Source organism: Elaeis guineensis, chromosome 6, assembly GCF_000442705.2.
Source record: "Elaeis guineensis isolate ETL-2024a chromosome 6, EG11, whole genome shotgun sequence".
NCBI lineage: Eukaryota > Viridiplantae > Streptophyta > Magnoliopsida > Arecales > Arecaceae > Elaeis > Elaeis guineensis.
Window position 1 is genome coordinate 133,200,586 of NC_025998.2, and position 18,517 is coordinate 133,219,102.

Below are 18,517 nucleotides of genomic sequence, written 5' to 3' on the forward strand. Positions count from 1 at the left end.
GATAGTGCCCACATTTACTTAGCGCCCAAAGGAACAAACGCAAAATGAAAATTAACTTGGAAGCAAACAGAGAAAAAAAAATACTATCCACGCGCGCACCTATACGAAAAGAAAAGAAAAGTAGCAAACTATGAGATTTATCGAGCTATACCTTCAATCCGAGCAACTTAACAGGAGTAGCCTGCCCGGGACGATGCAGTCGGGCCCCGCCGCTTCCAGCTTCGCCTCCATGGCGAGCCCTTCGCCGATTGGATCGGGACGCTAAAGGACAACAATGAGAACACCAAGTCAGACGGAATCAAAGAGAGTAATCAAGAACTGAATCGAAGAGAGAAGGGGAAAGGCCGGATTGCCTTCATGACGGAGAGGGCGTAGGACGTGTTAGGGTTCTGGGGAAGCCGGAGTACGGGTTCTGATGGATTCTTGGGACGGGCTTCGTGCCGGCGGGGGAGGCCCTCCATGGGACGTCGTCGGCTAGCAGCGCTCTCTTGGAGGCGGCGGCGGACGCCATGGGAGTTCGAGCCTCGAAGAACGCAAGCACCTGCGGGTACACCAACCACGGGAATTCTCAGGTAGCACCTAGCAAGTTATCCGAGTCGCGCGCGGGGATGTTTTATGAGGACCGAGGAGGCTATAACTTTTGGAGGCCGCGGACAGGGCTGGGCTTAAATAGTATCCCGTGGATAGATGTGTTGTGGTGATTGTACAGATGGGAGTATTTGAGGTGGGGAGTCGATGGATTGGGTGGATAGATTGTTTGGTTGGTTGATGGAAACTGATGGGTGAAAACCTGCCTTTAATATTTTCCTCTTCCTTTTCCGCATATCTTCTTTTCATCCTTGGTATAAGCATCATATACCGACTAGCTTGGAGCCAGGAAAGAAGTCAATTTACCAAGCGCATAAAATTTATTATGATTTATGAATGTCCGACTAAGAGCAATCACCTCTATTTATAAATGTATTGCAAAAAAATTTAATTATAAAAACTTTGCAATGCCGTATTTACATTATTTAAGAGGAAAATATTTTCATGCATAAAAATATTTATAAAATTATCTTGCATAGGCCGAACAATGTGAGATAAAAGACCATAATTCGGTCATCGGAATACCAAATTCCAATACTAAAATCATGCTAGGTTCATATGATGACCAACAAAATGTGTATGTTTTCCATCCTAATTGAGTATTTTCAATCAAACAAGCTCTCAAGTAATCCGATTAATATATGATAATATCCTTGCCTGGTATTATAGTTGTGTCATTGGTTCTTCAATGTGACATGGATAAGGATGATCCATTTATATCAGCAAAGAAGAAGAAGAATAATAAGGATGACCCATCTCCACCATATATATAAAATAAAAATAATGTGTTTAATGAGTTTATATTAACAAAGGAGTCATTCCATAAAAACACATCCTTCTCCTTTTTTTCGAGTAATGCAACACAATTATACCATCCTTATATAGATACAACCATTAGCATCAAAGAATATAATATTGTTGCAAAAGATTTCCAACCACATACGAATACGGCTAGAGATCATCAGAACGGTATTCCTGCAAAATAAATCCCGATCAAAAATTAGCTCCGACGAGGATCCTCTGACGATTAAGTCAAGAATATGATGCAGCAGAGGAGAACGAAGAGGAAATCTCAAGAGGGCACGAGTATAATGGGCACACACGCATACCTGGGGATCTCCTCTTTATCTCTACTTGGGAGATTGATAATGTGATGGGCCGTACGGATCATATTAGTTGGCAAGTAGATCTTTAGCAGCACAGTTGGCAAGGAAGGTGACGTGACATAGGGCTTGGTGGGTATGTGGGTGGCAAGTGAAATGACGATAATATATTCTGACCACATGCGGACAAAAATTATAATTAGTTCTTGAGCTTGGTTTTGTTATCCAATGCCCCGATTCCTCCTTTGACGTCGAAGTTTGGAGGCCAGGAGATCCTTACTGCTAGATGGAGAGCGCTGGCCAGGTGGAGAGGGTCGGCCAGTTGGTCCAAACCCGCTCATAAGCAGGAACATAGGTATTGGAGGACTTTTAAGGGGGTCCTATTCAGAGGGTTGGTATCGCAGGGGACTACTTTCAGAGTGATAGATTATAATAGTGAAGGATCCGAAATTCTGTTAGGAGTAAGGATAGGCCTAGAATCCCCAAAGATAATGCCAAATTTTTTTCTAATCTCAAGTCTGATGCCCAGATGACTCATTATTCGTGTGTTCCTCGAGAATCTTCTGTTCTTTTCATTAATGAGGGGGGGGAACTAAAGTCAACTAAGGAAGAATAGAAAGTCATTCCGACTATCCATCATGTGAAGCTGCACGGCATATAGTTGATCAGAGGAGGTTAGGTGATGTAAGTTTGTCCTGCACGTGGGTCACAAGTGAGATAATGACATGAAAGGATGTACCCTGACTTGACTCATGCAGACAAAAAATCATAATTGGCTCATCTCGACTCATATTTTAGATAGAGAGTCGTTGCTCAATACGCTGAAGCTCAAAAGTTGACGAATATCTTCATCATCAGGTGTTGTTACTAAGGGGATCAGTTGATTCGCTTAGATTAGCTTATCCATTGATTAACTACGATGGAGGTCAGTGGCCAGGAAGAAGGCTAGAAGGTTCTCCGGAGTGGACCATCCAAGATCAATAGGGGGTCGGACAAGTGGGGCTCAGTGCAACTTAAGGTCGATTTATCCCATTGCGTGGAGTCTGAAAAAAAGTCAGCCCTCCGATATTCAATAAGTTGTAATAGTGTATGATCCAAAGACTGATGAGGCATAAGAATTGACTCAAAATCTCTGAAGATAATCGGACTATCCTTAGCTCAACGCCTGACTCCCGCATGCCATCTTGGGGAGGATTGGGTAACGTATGGATCGGTAGGGTGTCGAAACCCATGGTCGAGTTGGAGGTCGGTGTCGTAATTTTGGCAGGGATCTCTTTTTCAATGAGGGAGGAATTAAACTCAAAGATGAGAGGACAAGGGTCATTATGACCGTGTCTCATCACACGGGGCTGTGCGAGGTGTTTTAAGTATCTCCGATAGCGATCATAAATTCTCTCAGCGTACAGTTGTGGAAGGAATGGTGATGCGACTGATAGGCAGAGTGATGCAACTTGACAATGGAGCCCAGTTGGTCCACATGGGGAATCGTTTGGTGTTCCTCAGCTTGAGCTCCAGGCGAAGATCGTTTGTCTGATCCTTAATTGTTCTCCGAAGTAGACGGCCAAAGTTTCGTATCTCTTGGTGATGTACTTGCTGTGGAGATCGAAATAGACAAGGCGATGCCGAATCCTTAGCGGGATCGGTTCCTCCAAGTGGTTGGTGAAGCCGAGCTCCGACAATGGTAGGATACCAGCCCCCAACAATCTTAGTATCATCTCTGCTTTTTTCTCTCATAGGCGTTCTTTTGGAATGCCCAGTCGACGAGCTTCCAGACGGATCATCAATGGAGTTCAAACAGTACTCAAGGTACATCATATCAAACAGAATCCGAGATCTCCACTTCCATTAGCTCGTAGTGGATGTATTACCCTCCAACAAATATCATGCAATAGGAGGGGCACCGACAATGATGAGTCCTAAATAATTGAACTAGCAAAAGTCCTAAATAATTGAACTAGCATGGTTTGCATGAGGCCATCCAATTTGTTACATCGTTGGTCTTCTTATATACATGAACTTTTTTTTAAATGACCATAATATGGATATCAGCTTCCTCAGATCTCCCATAAAAGATGTGAACTATCCAAAAAAGATGGATAACTTAAAAAACCCACAACTCACCATCCTTTAATCCATGCAATCGACAAAACTTAGTAATACAAAAAATGAAACATATGCAGGCACACAAAAGAAAAGCCACTCTAATATACTCAAGTTTTATGGATGGATATAGCATTTTTTCTTACATTGCAATATTAAAGCAAATTAATCGAAGATCCATCCATTGCACGGGATCGGATGTACGAAAATAATTTTTTTTATATCTAATCAAATTGAAAAAATTATATATAAATAATAAAATAATATTTATTTAAATTCTTAAGATCACTTCATATTCTCAATTATCTATATAAATAGATTTAATTATAAAAATATAATAATATCATATATTAATAATATAATTTAATGTGAAGAGACGTTTTTTTCAAATGGTATAATAAAATTTATTTGAGAAGTTGAGTTTGCAATATTTTTTTTGTAGAATATTATTGAAAAATTTATTTGAAAAATTGAGTTTGTAATATTTTAATATTTTTTTACAGAATATTAAAATTGGAAATGGAAAACAGATACGATAAGGGATACGGGGGCTTGGAGGCTCAAAGAAGACAACCCAGGTCTGGATTTCAAAATTCTTTTCTACTGCGCGAACGAACCGACGTCCGGAGAGCGGACCCGCATCTCTACAAAAGCTTTCAGGCGCAGTCGTGGCTCATGGGTTCGGGCCAGCGCTCCCAGACTTCCCGCTTGATTCAGTTGGACGTGCTGTCACCCCCGTCTCCTCACCACCCCAACCCCTCTCCGCTCCCTTCCTCCTTCCCCTTCTTGGATCTGGCGCTCGCGAATTCCGCCGTCTCAATCTCCTCTGAGGTTAGGGTTTTGGATTTGTTTTGAAGGAGGAGAGAGGCATTCCGGATCCATCGCCATGAGATCACCTTCCGCACTGCCGGCGGCGGATATCCCGACATCCGCCGCCGGCTCCCGCGACGCGGAGTCCCTATTCCGGACGAGGCCGATCCCGGAGATCCGCGCCGTGGAGGCGGCCACTCGGCGGGAGATCGAGGAGAAGAAGGAGGAGCTCCGGCAGCTCGTCGGGAAGAGCTACCGCGACCTTATCGAGTCCGCCGACTCCATACTCCTCATGAAGTCCTCCTGCGACGCCATCTCCTCCAACCTCACCGCCATCGACGCCGCCCTCCGCTGCCTCTCCACCTCCGCCGCCAACCCCGAGACCCCCAAGCTCGCCCACGACCCCGCCCGTGCCCGCGTCTACGGCATCGCCTCCCGGGTCAAGTACCTCGTCGACACCCCGGAGAACATCTGGGGCTGCCTCGACGAGTCCATGCTCCTCGAGGCGTCCGGCCGCTACCTCCGCGCCAAGACGGTCCACGGCCTCGTCACCGGCGGCGGCGACGCGGACGCCCTTGCCAAGTTCCCACTGCTCCGTCACCAGTGGCAGATCGTTGAGAGCTTCAAGGCCCAGATCTCCCAGCGGAGCAGCGAGCGGCTGATGGACCGGGGGCTCACCGTCGCTGCCTACGCCGATGCTCTCTCCGCGGCTGCCACCATCGACGATCTCAATCCCAAGCAGCTGTTAGGGCTTTTTCTTGACTCGAGGCGATCGTGGATCTTGCAGAAGCTGGACGGTGTGCAAGTCGACTCCTATGAATCTCTTTCGTCTGTTCTCTGTGATGTGGTCAGAACCATTAGGGCTAGTCTAGGGCAAGTCGGAGAGCTCTTCGTTCTTGCATTGAATGAGATGCCGTTGTTCTACAAGATCGTGCTCGGATCGCCCCCGGGGACACAGCTTTTTGGAGCGATTCCGAATCCGGAGGAGGAGGTGAGGCTGTGGAAGTCGCACAGGGAGAAATTGGAGTCGGCAATGGTTTTGCTCGAGCCGGAGTTCATCGCCCAGATCTGTTCCTCGTGGTTGAAGAGCTGCTGCGATGAGATATTCGGACAACTGGCGAATGGAAAGCATCTTGTGGATGCAATTGGAAGTGGAGAAGGCCTAGGGTGTGTGGAGAAGATGGTGCGGGAGGCTCTTGATGGTCGGGAAGGGCTCGAGGAGAGCTTGGAGCAGTGGCTGAGGAGCGTCTTTGGCTCTGAAATCGAGTCACCTTGGAACCAGATTCGCGAACACATTTTGAAGGATGGAAAGGACATCTTGGAAGATAGGTTGGAAGCGGCATTCCTGAAGAGGATGAAGGAGATCGTACATTCAGAATTTGAGAACTTGAGCAGAGACATCAATATGAAAAATTCAATCGGATCTATTGTGGCAGTTGCAGGTTCTAAAGACGAGAATGATTTCCAAACATACTTGAAGAAGCCTTCTACTGGTAGTGGGGTTTGGTTTTCAGAGCCCAACCAAAAGAAAGCAGGAATTTTGTATAGCTTTAAACCAACTGCTGATGAGAATGATTTTGGGAGCTATCTCAATGCATATTTTGGCCCTGAAGTCAGTCGGATTAGGGATGCAGTGGACACTAAATGCCAAAGCATATTGGATGATCTATTATGTTTTGTAGAATCTCATAATTCTACTCTGAGGCTGAAGGAACTAAAGCCGTATATTCAGGAGAAGTGTTACAAGACTATTTCAGTTATACTGAAGGAACTTGATGGTGAGCTTGCGCATCTGTCAGCTTCCTTAGGAAGAAACAAAGGGGATAAGGATTCTCTACCACCCTCTGTAATTGTTGAAAGATCTCTTTTCATTGGGCGTCTCTTATTTGCATTACGAAACCATTCTAGTCACATACCCGTGATACTTGGTTCCCCAAGGCAGTGGGTGAAAGAAACAGCTGTTTCAGTGTTTACTAACCTATCATCACCTTTGCCAAGGCAATCTAAGGTGACCTTCGATTCATCAGTCTTTTTTAGCCCTAGAAGACATACGTTTGATAGCCCCTGGAGTCCTAGAAGGCAATTTTCTGATAATCCTAGAAAGCAAACAATTTCAGCTGCTGCTTCATTGTATGCTGTGGATGACAGCACGAACCCAAAACTTGATGAGCTAAAGAAAACTTTGCAAGAACTCTGTATCAGAGCTCATAGCTTATGGATAACATGGGTGTCTAATGAGCTATCGGTTATTCTCTCCAAGGATCTCAACACAGATGATGCATTATCTGCAACAGCTCCTTTGCGGGTATGGGTGGTTTTTACTCAATATTCTGGATATTTGCTGTACTGCTGTTTGTAGTTTTCCATGATTATGTTGCTAGGATAACATATCGCACTCTTGATTCTTTCTTGGATTATATACTCTGGCCTTTCGATTCCATCTTCATTGGACCAGGTAGTTGTCTGAAAAAAGTTAAGCTTCAGCTGGTGATTTCTAATGACTAAAAAGATTCTTTTCAGGGTTGGGAAGTGACTGTAATCAAACAAGAAGAGTCCACTGACAGCCCTTTGGAGATGAAAATAGCTCTTCCTTCCATGCCTTCACTCTATATCACATCTTTTCTCTTTCAAGCATGCTTAGAAATTCATAAAGTTGGAGGCCATGTTCTTGATAAAATAATATTGCAAAATTTTGCATCGAGAATAATGGAGAAGGTATGTTGCTTCATTTCCTTGTGTATAGAAGTTAACAAATTGTCACTACCTGCCTATGCTAATACCTGCATTCCCTTGGTTTTACTACTCATACATGATGTAATTTGCATGTTCTGGTTGGTTGTTGATCTTCATTTTTTTGAAAAAAAAATAATCAACAATGTAAATATGGATTTTGTCTATCAATTTGTCTTGATGGTTTCTTGATGACTAGTAGTTGACTGGTGGGCTTTTGTAAATGGAAGCTTTGACATAAAGGTGTCATCTCAATAACTTTAAGATGTGAACCATCATGTTCTTTATCCTTTGCTCCAACTCCTAGTCTGAGATGTTCTCTAGATGTTCTTTTTACTTCTTCTCTAGATACTGATATCACTCCCTGAATGTTGCTGTTGTCTAAGGTAAGGCCATGACACTAAAGCAACATGATTAATGAGAAAAGGTAAGGCCATGACACTATATGGGGAAGAAGACCTACAAAGGCAACTAATTTTATTGTGCTGCCTTCCTGTCTATTTTTGTTAGGGGCTTTCCCTTAGTTGGCCAGATTGGTAGTAGGTGAGGGTGCAAATATGGGTGCAGCAGTGAGGAGTTTACCTCTCATGAAAATCAGTTTATAGGTTTTCCTATATTTACATTATAAAAGAAAAAAAGAGAAAAAACTATAAGAAAAAAAGATTAAAAATAAATCCCTGCAGGAGGAGCAGCAGTGAGATTCCATAGACATTGTGAAATGTGGGTGACATCCCTGCTTGAAGATTTAGTCTAGAACCTGCTATGACATTTGGTTAGCAAGTTGGACAATCAATGTCACTAGGTTTCTTGGCACCTTATCATTTCTCATCTTTATCACCATAATTCAAAAGAAGTATTGTGTTAAATCTTAACATTCACAATCCAGATCCTATGATTCACAATCCGGATCTTACAATCCAGATAAAAATGTACCTTAGCAATCTAATCTCATCTTTGTATCAGGATCAATTAGGATCTAGGCTTTAGATTAGTATTATAAACAATATAGTTCCTTGGATCATAAGATCCAGCTTGATTATGCTATTTACATATTAAATTACGTGTGAGTCCATTTTCTGTAAGTTATTTGTTTATATGGCTCTTAAGTTACTTTTTGCTAATAAGGTTCCAGTGGTAAAATTGACAACCGGTTATTGGAACTTAAAAAAGGAAGTATTTTACAACTATGTATAAAATTATTATCATTATTCTTTCTAAAGCATTCTATCTAAAGGGATTGTTAAACTGATAGGTTGTATTTAAAATTTTAAGTATCTTCAATAACCAAACACATTGGTTGTTTCATTAGACTTGCCATATGTGAGTTTATGGTGGTGCTTTGAGTTACGGGCTTGCCTTGGTGTAAACTAGACTTTTTATATGCATGGCTTTTTATGCTCCATTCATCTACTATATTGTTAAATCCTATATCAATGCTCCTATTTTTATATTTTAAAATTTTTGAAAGAAATCTGGAAAATTGTATGATCTGAGATCTGATTCATGATCCAGCCTGACTAAACCCTATCTACAGTTTATGGCAACATTGATAAGAGTATTTTGATGGAGGCTCTAGGTTGTCACCCCATGATAATTTCCTTGACTCTACATGCCCTTATTATGTCTTGATATCTATTATGCTATTTTTTCTTCCATACCTAGTCTCTTCCACTATGAGCTTATGTCAAACCAACACCTTCTCACACATAACAGAATTTCAAGGTGGTGATTTGTTGTGACATGTGTTCATGGTACATGGTAATATATACCTCCTTGTAGGGATGAAGTCGGATCGGCTATTAGTATATCCATAGTCATATTTGTTTTGTTTAACGAACACAGATATGGATATGGATGTTAGGTCAGATGCAAATATTCAAATCCATATTTGTTTTAAATGGATATGAATACAAATCGAATACTAGAAGTATGGATATAAATACAGTCAAATGATTAAACTTCATGAAGATATAATCAAAAATATTATTGAGTTGATGATAAATCAAGTTAATAGCATATTAATATGGTCCTTTACTTTTCTTAAAAATTCATAAATGCTATATAAAATTAAATAGGATTACATATAGAATCGGATATTTGGATATGGATCGGATAGTTGTCTATCCATATCCACATCTATTTTTCTTTAATGGATATGAACATGAATACGGGTACGGATACGGATATTAGTCAGATGCTCCCGTTTCTATCCATTTTCGGATAGATTCAGATGCGAAAGTAGGGGACAGATATTATATGATCCACTTTCACCCCTACCTTCTTGATTGACTTGTCACCACGGTGAGGGCTCATGAACATTTGATTTGAATTTCTGCTCCCAAAAGTTGTAAATGTCATACTTGTACTCCTGTGATCATGAACCTGTAAATCCTGATTAACTCCCTACTGGTCGGCAGGTTTGTCAACTTACTGTTTTGCTGCTAACATTCTGGAGTCTCAGTCAAGGACCTATGCTTGTAGATGTCATGTGGGGAGCCTTAGATTAATCTCTACAACCTTCACTATGCATGCATGATGTGTCCCTTCTTACTCACAAATTGCAATAGATTGCCTGTTATGCCTAGCCTCGTTCATGCTGAGGTTGGGTGGAACAGTCTTGTGTCCCACAGGAAGCTTATTGTGACTGCAATTTTTGCAACTTGGCTGTTGGACCCAGCTCATAAGATGAGTAGTAAAACTACAGTCCCATATTTGTCAATGATTTTTTGATTGGGACCCATGGGCTACCAGTTGGGTTGCACACCAAATCTAACCACATTTGTTCTATGTTGCTTATCTTTTTGCACATGGTCTCCTTGCTACATTCTTATTAAGACGTTTGGTGCTAATTTACTAAAATGAATCTGCCTTTCCTTTCTGATCGGACTGAAGGATCATGAAACCATGATGCATTCAAATATGACATATAAAGTTTAGCACCTCAGGCTTAATTATATATGCATTTTATTAAGTTATACTTTTCTATTTTTTATGGAGTATTACCAGCTCAGTAGATTGTTTGCTAAATTTGATACAATTAAGTCACATTGGTTCTTAAGTGTTGCACCAAAGGGCAATGGACGTAAATTGCTGGCATTTCAAACATTAGGCCAAAACTGACTTGATAATTGTGAAGATGGACTGATTTTTAAACGATGATAATGGTAATCCTTCAAGGTGCTTTTTTATGTTGTCCTAGTGTTTATTTCTTGCATGAAGATGAAAGGTTGCATGTCAATGTATATATGTGTGCATGTGCATGTGAGCGCGTGCGCGCATGCGTGTATTCAGATACACAAGAACAAAGCAAATCCACTTGCAGCAGTGACATAAAATTATTGAAGAAAGTATTAATTTCTAATTTTTAAGTTTGAAAGCAAGTCAATTATGTATGTGAGAGGAATACTCATGAGATTCATTAGATTCACATTTCTTGAATGCCAATTGTTTTTTTACCTAAACCAAATTATTTTCACTCGTGAGCTGGTTGTGTGTTGTTTCTTGCGAGTAGACAATAGTCCTGCAATGGCTTGAAACAGTTCCTAATGATAATAATCTCGCACGTACATATTGCCCTAAATGTGTTACAGGTGGTATATATCTATGAAAATTTCTTATCAAGTACGGAGGGTGGTGAAGCTCGGGTTTCAGAAAAAGGAGCACTACAGATTTTGTTAGACCTCCATTTCATTGCTGACATTCTATCTGGCGGCAAAGATTCTGCCTCCAGGAATACTGAAATGAATGTCAAAGAGGAATCATCGAAAATTATGACACAAAGGCTTCCTTTTAGACAGAAACAACCAGAACTCCAGCCTGGTTCTGCTAATACAGAACCTGCAATGAAGCTGATAAATAAGCTTTCACAAAAGTTGGATCCCATTGACTGGGCTATGTAAGCTCTTCTATAAATGCTTCTGTTAGGACAAAATTAAATTTGAATCGTTTTATTATTTCTCCTATTCTATTGGTTAGAGAGCATTTTTTCCCCTCTTTTTTTACTTTTTTTAAAGATTTTAATGTGTTTTGACTGTATTTCTTTGTGGATTTCACAGCTATGAGCCTTACCTCTGGGAAAATGAGAAGCAATCATACAAGCGATTTGCAGTCCTCTTCGGGTTCTTGGTTCAGCTTAATCGTATGTACACCGACACTGTACAAAAGTTGCCAACAAAATCAAATACAGACTCAAATATTATGAGATGCTCTACGGTTCCACGATTCAAATACCTTCCAATCAGGTTGACACTCCTGCTGTCATTCCTATGATATTATCCTGAGTGTATTAGTGGTTTCTCTTGGATGTATTGCCTATCAACAGAAGCAGCTCCGTAATCCACATCATGGGTTTATGCTACTATATGGGTTTAAGCCCTACTAGTCATAGGGCTTGGGCTCTTCAAAAATAATTACTTTCTAAGCAGCCTTCTACAATAACAGAATCTGTCAAAAATTCAGGCTTTTGCTACTCTATATGACATGCCTCTTTTGGTTATCCTATCTGCTAGTGCCAAGAGTTGTGGAAATCATGACGACAAACTCCATAACTCATATTGTAGCATGCTGCTATATCATTAAGATTCAGTATCATGGTCTGTTAAGAACCATGGGCCACATTCAGATGAATTAGTCCTGCTGTGGTCAAAAATAAAATTCTCGTTCTTTTACTAAGAAATGCTCATTTTGTTACATGCAAGCATGTTGTGGCTACTGTTAACAAGTTAAATGAAACTTTAGTTTAATTTTAACACTGTAATTAGCATCACACAGCCAACATTTAGTGACACCATTAAAGATATATGTTTGTTGGTTCAATGTTTCCCAATCTAAGCAGACTCTAGACAACAAGCTATTAAGTAAGAGATGTTCTGTAGTAGATGGATACTACATAGAAGCTTAGATTGACAATGACTTGAAATTGCCTTATGATGTTTTAGGGACTTATTATTTTCTATATAAAATGTTATTAATCACTTTTATCTTTATTATTCATGTGCCGAATTATCATATGATACACATGTGACATTTTAGTTTGTTGTTTAGGATACTTCTACAGAAGGCATTACACACTTGAACTGCAGGTTTTTCATGTATCAAATCTACTATTGGAATGTGCTATCTTTTTTTTCATTTTTAATAAAATACCCAGCTGTTCTATGAGATAGCCTAGTGTTAAATGATAGGTTCTATGTATTTCCTTAATTAACTTTATGTGAATCTCTATATTTGTTTCTGTGGGTGGCTGGTCTGCATAGGGTAAACCTTTTGGGTGAGCTACAGTCCAACTTGTTGAGCTAAAAAGAACAAGACATAGTAGACCAGATGAAAATGAATAGGATATATTCCACATATGAAATATGAAATTGATTGGACATGGATATTTATATGAAGGAATTTTTGAGTTATATCCTCCTAAATATACGAAATTATATGAATACCCTTGCAAAGTTGCTCTTTGCATGTATACATTTATAAATTTTTCTTTTTGCATGTCTACCCATTGAGGGTATTTCAGTTATTTCAATTATAAATCACTCATTTCTTAACGGTGTTAGATGGCATGGTAACATATGCAAAAAGAAGAAAAAAAAAGGGTATACATGCAAAACAAGTGTGTTATGAGGGTATACATGCAAATAACAATTTTGGAAGGGTATTCACATAAATTCTAATATTTAAGAGGGTATACACTCAAGAAACCCTTATTTGAATGTCATGGATATAAATATGGATTTGGGCATTCTTTTGCATATTTTTCCTAGATGTGAAAGTTGGAATCTCTTAGAAATGGTTCATTTTTAATCTTAATGATAATATGTTTTTTATATTATTATTCTTGATATTGATTTCATAATAATTTATGCTATCATATTTCTTCTATTGATTCAATAATATATTTGTCTAGCAAGCATAGATGCCATAAGTATCCAATTGATATTTGCAAAACTTAAAGAACATTAATATTGCAAATGTGTGATGTGTCTACACTGGTTAAATTCAAGTATGGATATTATTCACATCTGATTGGTATATGTATATGCATTTTAAACAATATTTGTTATATGATTTTTTTTGAGAAGTTATTTGTATCAACATTAAGTGGGAAAACAAAGGAATAAATTAATATGTCTACTTGGAAATGAGGTGGTATCTGACATAGCTAAGTGTATGAACTGCAAAATCTGGAAGCACGTGGATGAAGATCTGGAGTAGGTTTTGGAAGTGGATGTGGGTAACTAAGTTATGCCACTAAGCTTGATATTGTTGCATGGTGTCCCCATTTTTTAATAAAAAACCCACATGTAATATTTGTCACTCAAGGTACTTTTGAGCTATGACTGGATTGTTGGGATGCATGATACAGGATAGGTGGGCTTTGGCACAATGGTAATGTTGCTCTTGCTCTATTATAATCTGGGTGTTGCAGGTTGGAAACATGGAAATAAACTCTTTGCATGTGAGGAGAAGGCTGCATACATCTGACCTTCCCTAGCCCTCCGTAGTGGCAGGAGCTTCATGCACTAGGATGCCTTTTTTAATGATATAAGATGAAGCTTGTGATCTATGCTAAAGCAGATGTGAAAATTTTAATAAGATGATATAATATGCTTAACTATATGGTTGATTTACAGTTTTTTTTTGTTACAAGAAAATTATTTCCTTAGGCTTATCTCTCAGCAGTCTTCATAAGCATTTACTATGTTGCCATTGAATCTGTGCTTCTAACCAGTAAGCCCTTTTCCTTTCAGTGCTCCTGCTTTATCTTCAAGGGGAGCACATAAATCAGCCCTTCAAATGTCAGCTGATGATGCATCATCTAGTAGTCCTTGGAAAGCATATTCAAATGGAGAAAGGTCCCCAAAGCCTGAGCTTGATGATACTCTGAGTTTTGGAGTTGCAACACCATTATTGAAATCCATAATGACCCAGGTATTTATCATATGAAGTCATACCTACTTGGTATATGGTGAGTAATTTTGAGTGTCTTGTCAAGCCAATAATCATTTTATCACAGGTTTTGCCCATATTTTTCAATTTTACAATGGTACATAAGCTTGAGAGTTCCAGATAAGGAAGTTTCCTGTTTGGAATTTCACTTTGTCATTGTAACGAAAGCAATATCCTCATAAAATGCTTATTATACACATCACAGTCAGGAATGCATGGTACCATACTGTGGAATACTTGTTCTGTCTCATCTGCTTTGGTTTGTTCAAAACTTGTGAAGCTAAATGTATATTAGCCTGTTAGTGATATGGATGATTTTGTTATTGAATATGCTGTACACACTTTTAAAGCAGATTAAATGTGAAAGTGCTGCATTTGATTGAGCTAGAAGAACATGTAAGTCTATTTCTGGAGTGGGTTCACATCATAGAGATCTTCTGGAAGACTTACTTACATAGGTTCATTTCTTGTGGATTTCAGATCCCCAGAATGTTATGCTCAGACATTCTCTTAATGTCTCTCAAACTTATTACAGGATCAGATACTTCAGTTTATAAAATGCCTCACTTGTCCACAACACTAATCTCTCCCATTTTCACAAATCTCATTCACCATCTTTATAGAGGTCTCACTATCTACTAACCAATTTGGAACTGAATCCATGCATGGACTTCAGCTTAATGAGATGTGATGTTCGCCTTAGCAATTTTTAATGAATTGCCAAGTTCTATATTAACTTCATTTTGAAAGATTTCATGCAATTTAGTTTTAATCATTGTGTTATACAAAGGATGCTATTTTTCAAGAGTTTTTGTCCAAGTTTCAAGAATCTTGTTTTATTGTAAAATTTGCTATATTTTTAACTGAACTGCACACCATCGTGGTCATTCCAAATGAATAGGTTGGCAGCAAATTTGGAGAGAGTGCATCAAGGTGGGGATCTATGCTTTCTGATGGCCAAGCTGGCAAGCTTAAGGACAGGTCAGCGGCTGCTATGTCAACATTTGGTGACATGCTTCCTGGCCCAGCGGCAGGACTTCTGTCATCTCTTACATCAGGTGCCACCAGGTTTGACTCTTAGTTGGACCTAGGCTCTTCTGAAGGGGGATTTCTGTATTTGGTGCATACATATGCCATTAGAATCAGAGAGGGTTGGAACTGTAGACTGCTAGCTGCAGCTGGGTGCAACCCTTACCGGCATGGATGAGAGGTGGTAAAGGTGAAATCCACTGCGATATTTCATCTCTGTTCCTTATTTATACCAATTGAAGTTGGGTGTCACAAAGCTTAGCAATGATAGGGCAAGATCATTCATCCAATTTTGGAAGTGGAAGAGGTGATCTGAGCAAATGAATTGTAAAAATTGGGTGAGCAATTACTGTTGTGTATGTTACTGCATCTATAGTATATCACAATAAAAGAGAAAGCGGATCCAGTTGTATTTGAGCCATTGAACTTGTTTTAAAAGAAAGCTGTGTATCTGATTTAGGGCATTGGTGTTTTGTTTTGTTTGAAAATGACTGTTGCCTGGTAAACTTCTGAATATATTATTGGAGGTTTTACGCAAATTTAATTTTCTATTGTCTTAAAATTCCTAAAATCATATGCAGCACTGCAACTATTCTGTCGCTTAGCCCAGACACTGCCATGATTGGCGGATTAGTGGGGTACTGTGGAGTTTTGGGAGCTTCCAGATGCTCCGCTTGAATATTTTCTCAGAAAAAAGTCATTCAGGCTGCCATCCAAGGATCTAATATGTCACTCTGAACTGCTTAGTATAAAAGTTTTGTTCTTATATTTATTTCTTTCCTAGTCTCACTCAAGTCCAGTTTTGTATCATGAAATTCTTCTGCCAATTTATTAAGGGGTGGAAGTTTTTGTTTGTTATGTGACTCCCTATATACAGTAACACATCTATGATAAGTTGCTTGTTATGGTCAAATCAACAATATTGCATAATTCTCTTTGCCAATAATCTTTGTTGAATCTCATAGTCTGACTTGGTGGAAATAGCTGCCTCGAATAGTTTCAAGGGCCTTCTTCTCCAACAAAGGATAACTGAGGCTACAGATGAGTCAGAAAGCGCACTCTAGTTTTCTTGCTTTCCTCGTGTTAGATGATTCAGTATTCTGGTGACTGAGGTGGCTAGAAACTGTATTAGTGGGCGTTGGTTTTCTCTGTTTGGTCAGGAAGAATAGATACATAGAGCATGAGTTGAAACTTGTATGCCTGCACTCTGCTTGTCTGTTCCGATAACATGAGTATCAATTCAATAACTATTTGTTTGATCACAGACCACAATGATAGTATAGTACTATGCACATAACCAAACTCGCACACATTTTAGATTACAGTGCTTGTTACAGAAACAAGGTAAAAGAGTTTTGATCACAATAGACTCTAAGATGCCAAAACAAATCTCTGAAATTATTCATAGAATCTTGTAAAAATTTGCTGTTCAGCTCATGAACTGCCTGATTCTATTTGCCCTGCATGCTCTTTTCCAGGGCTTCAAATATGATCAGAAAGACTATGCTGTTGTTTTGGGCAATCAAGAACAGAATTGTGATCATGGTTCCAAATGAAAAGGTTCAGCAACCTGCCATTCATCTTTAACTGAAGCATGTGTAAAAGATGTATGAAAAAGACTAATAAGGGAACATTCATGTTGGACAATCCAAAAAACTTGCTACAAGTGTTCAAAATTCTTCACATTATTGACACTGCTAGCTTTGTGGCTTATCCATTCAGATGGGGTTTTGCTGCCCCCTTTTTTTCCAGTTCTCAGAAATGCATTATATCTGATTTATGTCATGAGTGCAGTTGATCATATGGTACAATGTTTTTTTTTTTCCTCTGTCTTGCATTAGACCAGATTTATGTTAAAGGAATAGCTGATTTGATGGTTTAATTGTTAGTTTTGGCTGATTTAATGGTTTAATTGTTAGTTTCGGTTCTAACTCATGCTTAAGAATGCATTGGCTTGCCTCTGTTTCTTGCAAGATATCGTACATTGTTTGCAATGTTTACTTGTGCTTGAGTTGTCTCATCTGGTAATCATGTTGATGTACATTAAACTGGTAGTGGCCTCAATATGTTGTTAATAATTGGTAATATGACTTCATTTTCATGTTAAATATCCTCGGTTAGCATCAGGTGATTTTTGATCATGTTCTTTATCATGTCCTCCATAGAATGGTCCCAGTCCATGAACTTTATCAGAGTAGTAACCATCGACAAATCCTCTTTAATACATTCTTGCTTGCTGTGTGTCTTGTTTCGGCATTCTTTATTGGTTGCATCTATCTGACCAATATAGAGGCTACGCTTTTTTAGATCATGCTGGATATGGTTATTGAACTTGGTCGTAACTTTTATTTTCTGTGGTCGACAGTCTTGCTTTGTATCCCTGTCATGGTTTCTGAAGCACTTAAATCAGTATAGAATTGATTTGTAATTTTTGACTTGTCTTCTTCTGTGGGACTCCATGCATGTGGAGGATAAATATGAATATACATCGGGGCACAGATCTTTGGAGTTACCATTACTTTGGATAACATCTGCCATAGCTAGTGATGAGCTAGTTTGAAGTTAGATAGGTATCATGCATAGTTCTAAGGCCTTTCAATGCATTATAATTTTTAAAGGTGGCTGTAAAGAAAACAGATATATTGAACATAATGTTGTAATAAGGTTTGGCTCTTTAAAATATAATCATCAGAAATTAAAATTATGTAACTACGGACAATCTAGATTCAGGTTTTGGAGGACTCTTGTAAGCACTAGTTATAATTGAGATTATTCTGAAAGGAAAGTCAGATGATGTATTAGAAAAGTAGGGGAAAAAAGTTGGGTCAAAACTTATTATGAGTTTGGTCTTTTCCGGCAGCTACGTCGCAAGAGTAGACATATAAAGAATGGATAAGATGGTGGTCGAATTATAGATAACAGCAAATCAAATTACTTGTACTATCATATCATGTCATCAAATAGCTTGCTAAACCCATATACTAATTATTATTGACATTGGATAGCTTTCCTCACTAATTTTAATCCTTTTATAACTTCTGAACGTGCAGATGCCTCATCTAATAATTGTTTAGTTCAACTTGGTTTTCCACCATGTTCTTTTTTGTTATTTTCTATAGTATGGCAATTGTTTGATGAACTTGATATTTCTAAAGAGTCATTCGATCATTGCTGCCATATTATGAATTTATTTGTATTGTTATGTATCT

The 18,517-nt window shown here is 39.0% G+C and overlaps 1 protein-coding gene and 1 pseudogene across 1 annotated transcript; one reads left to right on the plus strand and one right to left on the minus strand.

The window, feature by feature from the left end:
• Window positions 1-130: 130 nt before the first annotated feature.
• LOC140858384 (uncharacterized) lies at window positions 131-622 on the minus strand (annotated as a pseudogene).
• A 3,881-nt stretch (window positions 623-4,503) lies between these two features.
• LOC140858637 (conserved oligomeric Golgi complex subunit 1-like) lies at window positions 4,504-15,729 on the plus strand. The gene is made up of 6 exons (XM_073259944.1): window positions 4,504-6,906; window positions 7,122-7,316; window positions 10,922-11,226; window positions 11,387-11,572; window positions 14,081-14,261; window positions 15,181-15,729. The coding sequence occupies exons 1-6, from the start codon at window positions 4,678-4,680 to the stop codon at window positions 15,358-15,360; spliced, it is 3,276 nt and encodes a 1,091-aa protein (XP_073116045.1). The 5' UTR covers window positions 4,504-4,677; the 3' UTR covers window positions 15,361-15,729.
• The last annotated feature ends 2,788 nt before the right edge of the window (window positions 15,730-18,517 follow it).

Bases quoted from the DNA above. Each gene is read 5' to 3' on its own strand.
- LOC140858637 (XM_073259944.1), top strand. From the start codon at position 4,678: ATGAGATCACCTTCCGCACTGCCGGCGGCGGATATCCCGACATCCGCC. The intron at 11,227-11,386 runs GTAAGCTCTTCT...TGGATTTCACAG, and splicing joins GATCCCATTGACTGGGCTAT to CTATGAGCCTTACCTCTGGG. The intron at 14,262-15,180 runs GTATTTATCATA...CCAAATGAATAG, and splicing joins TGAAATCCATAATGACCCAG to GTTGGCAGCAAATTTGGAGA.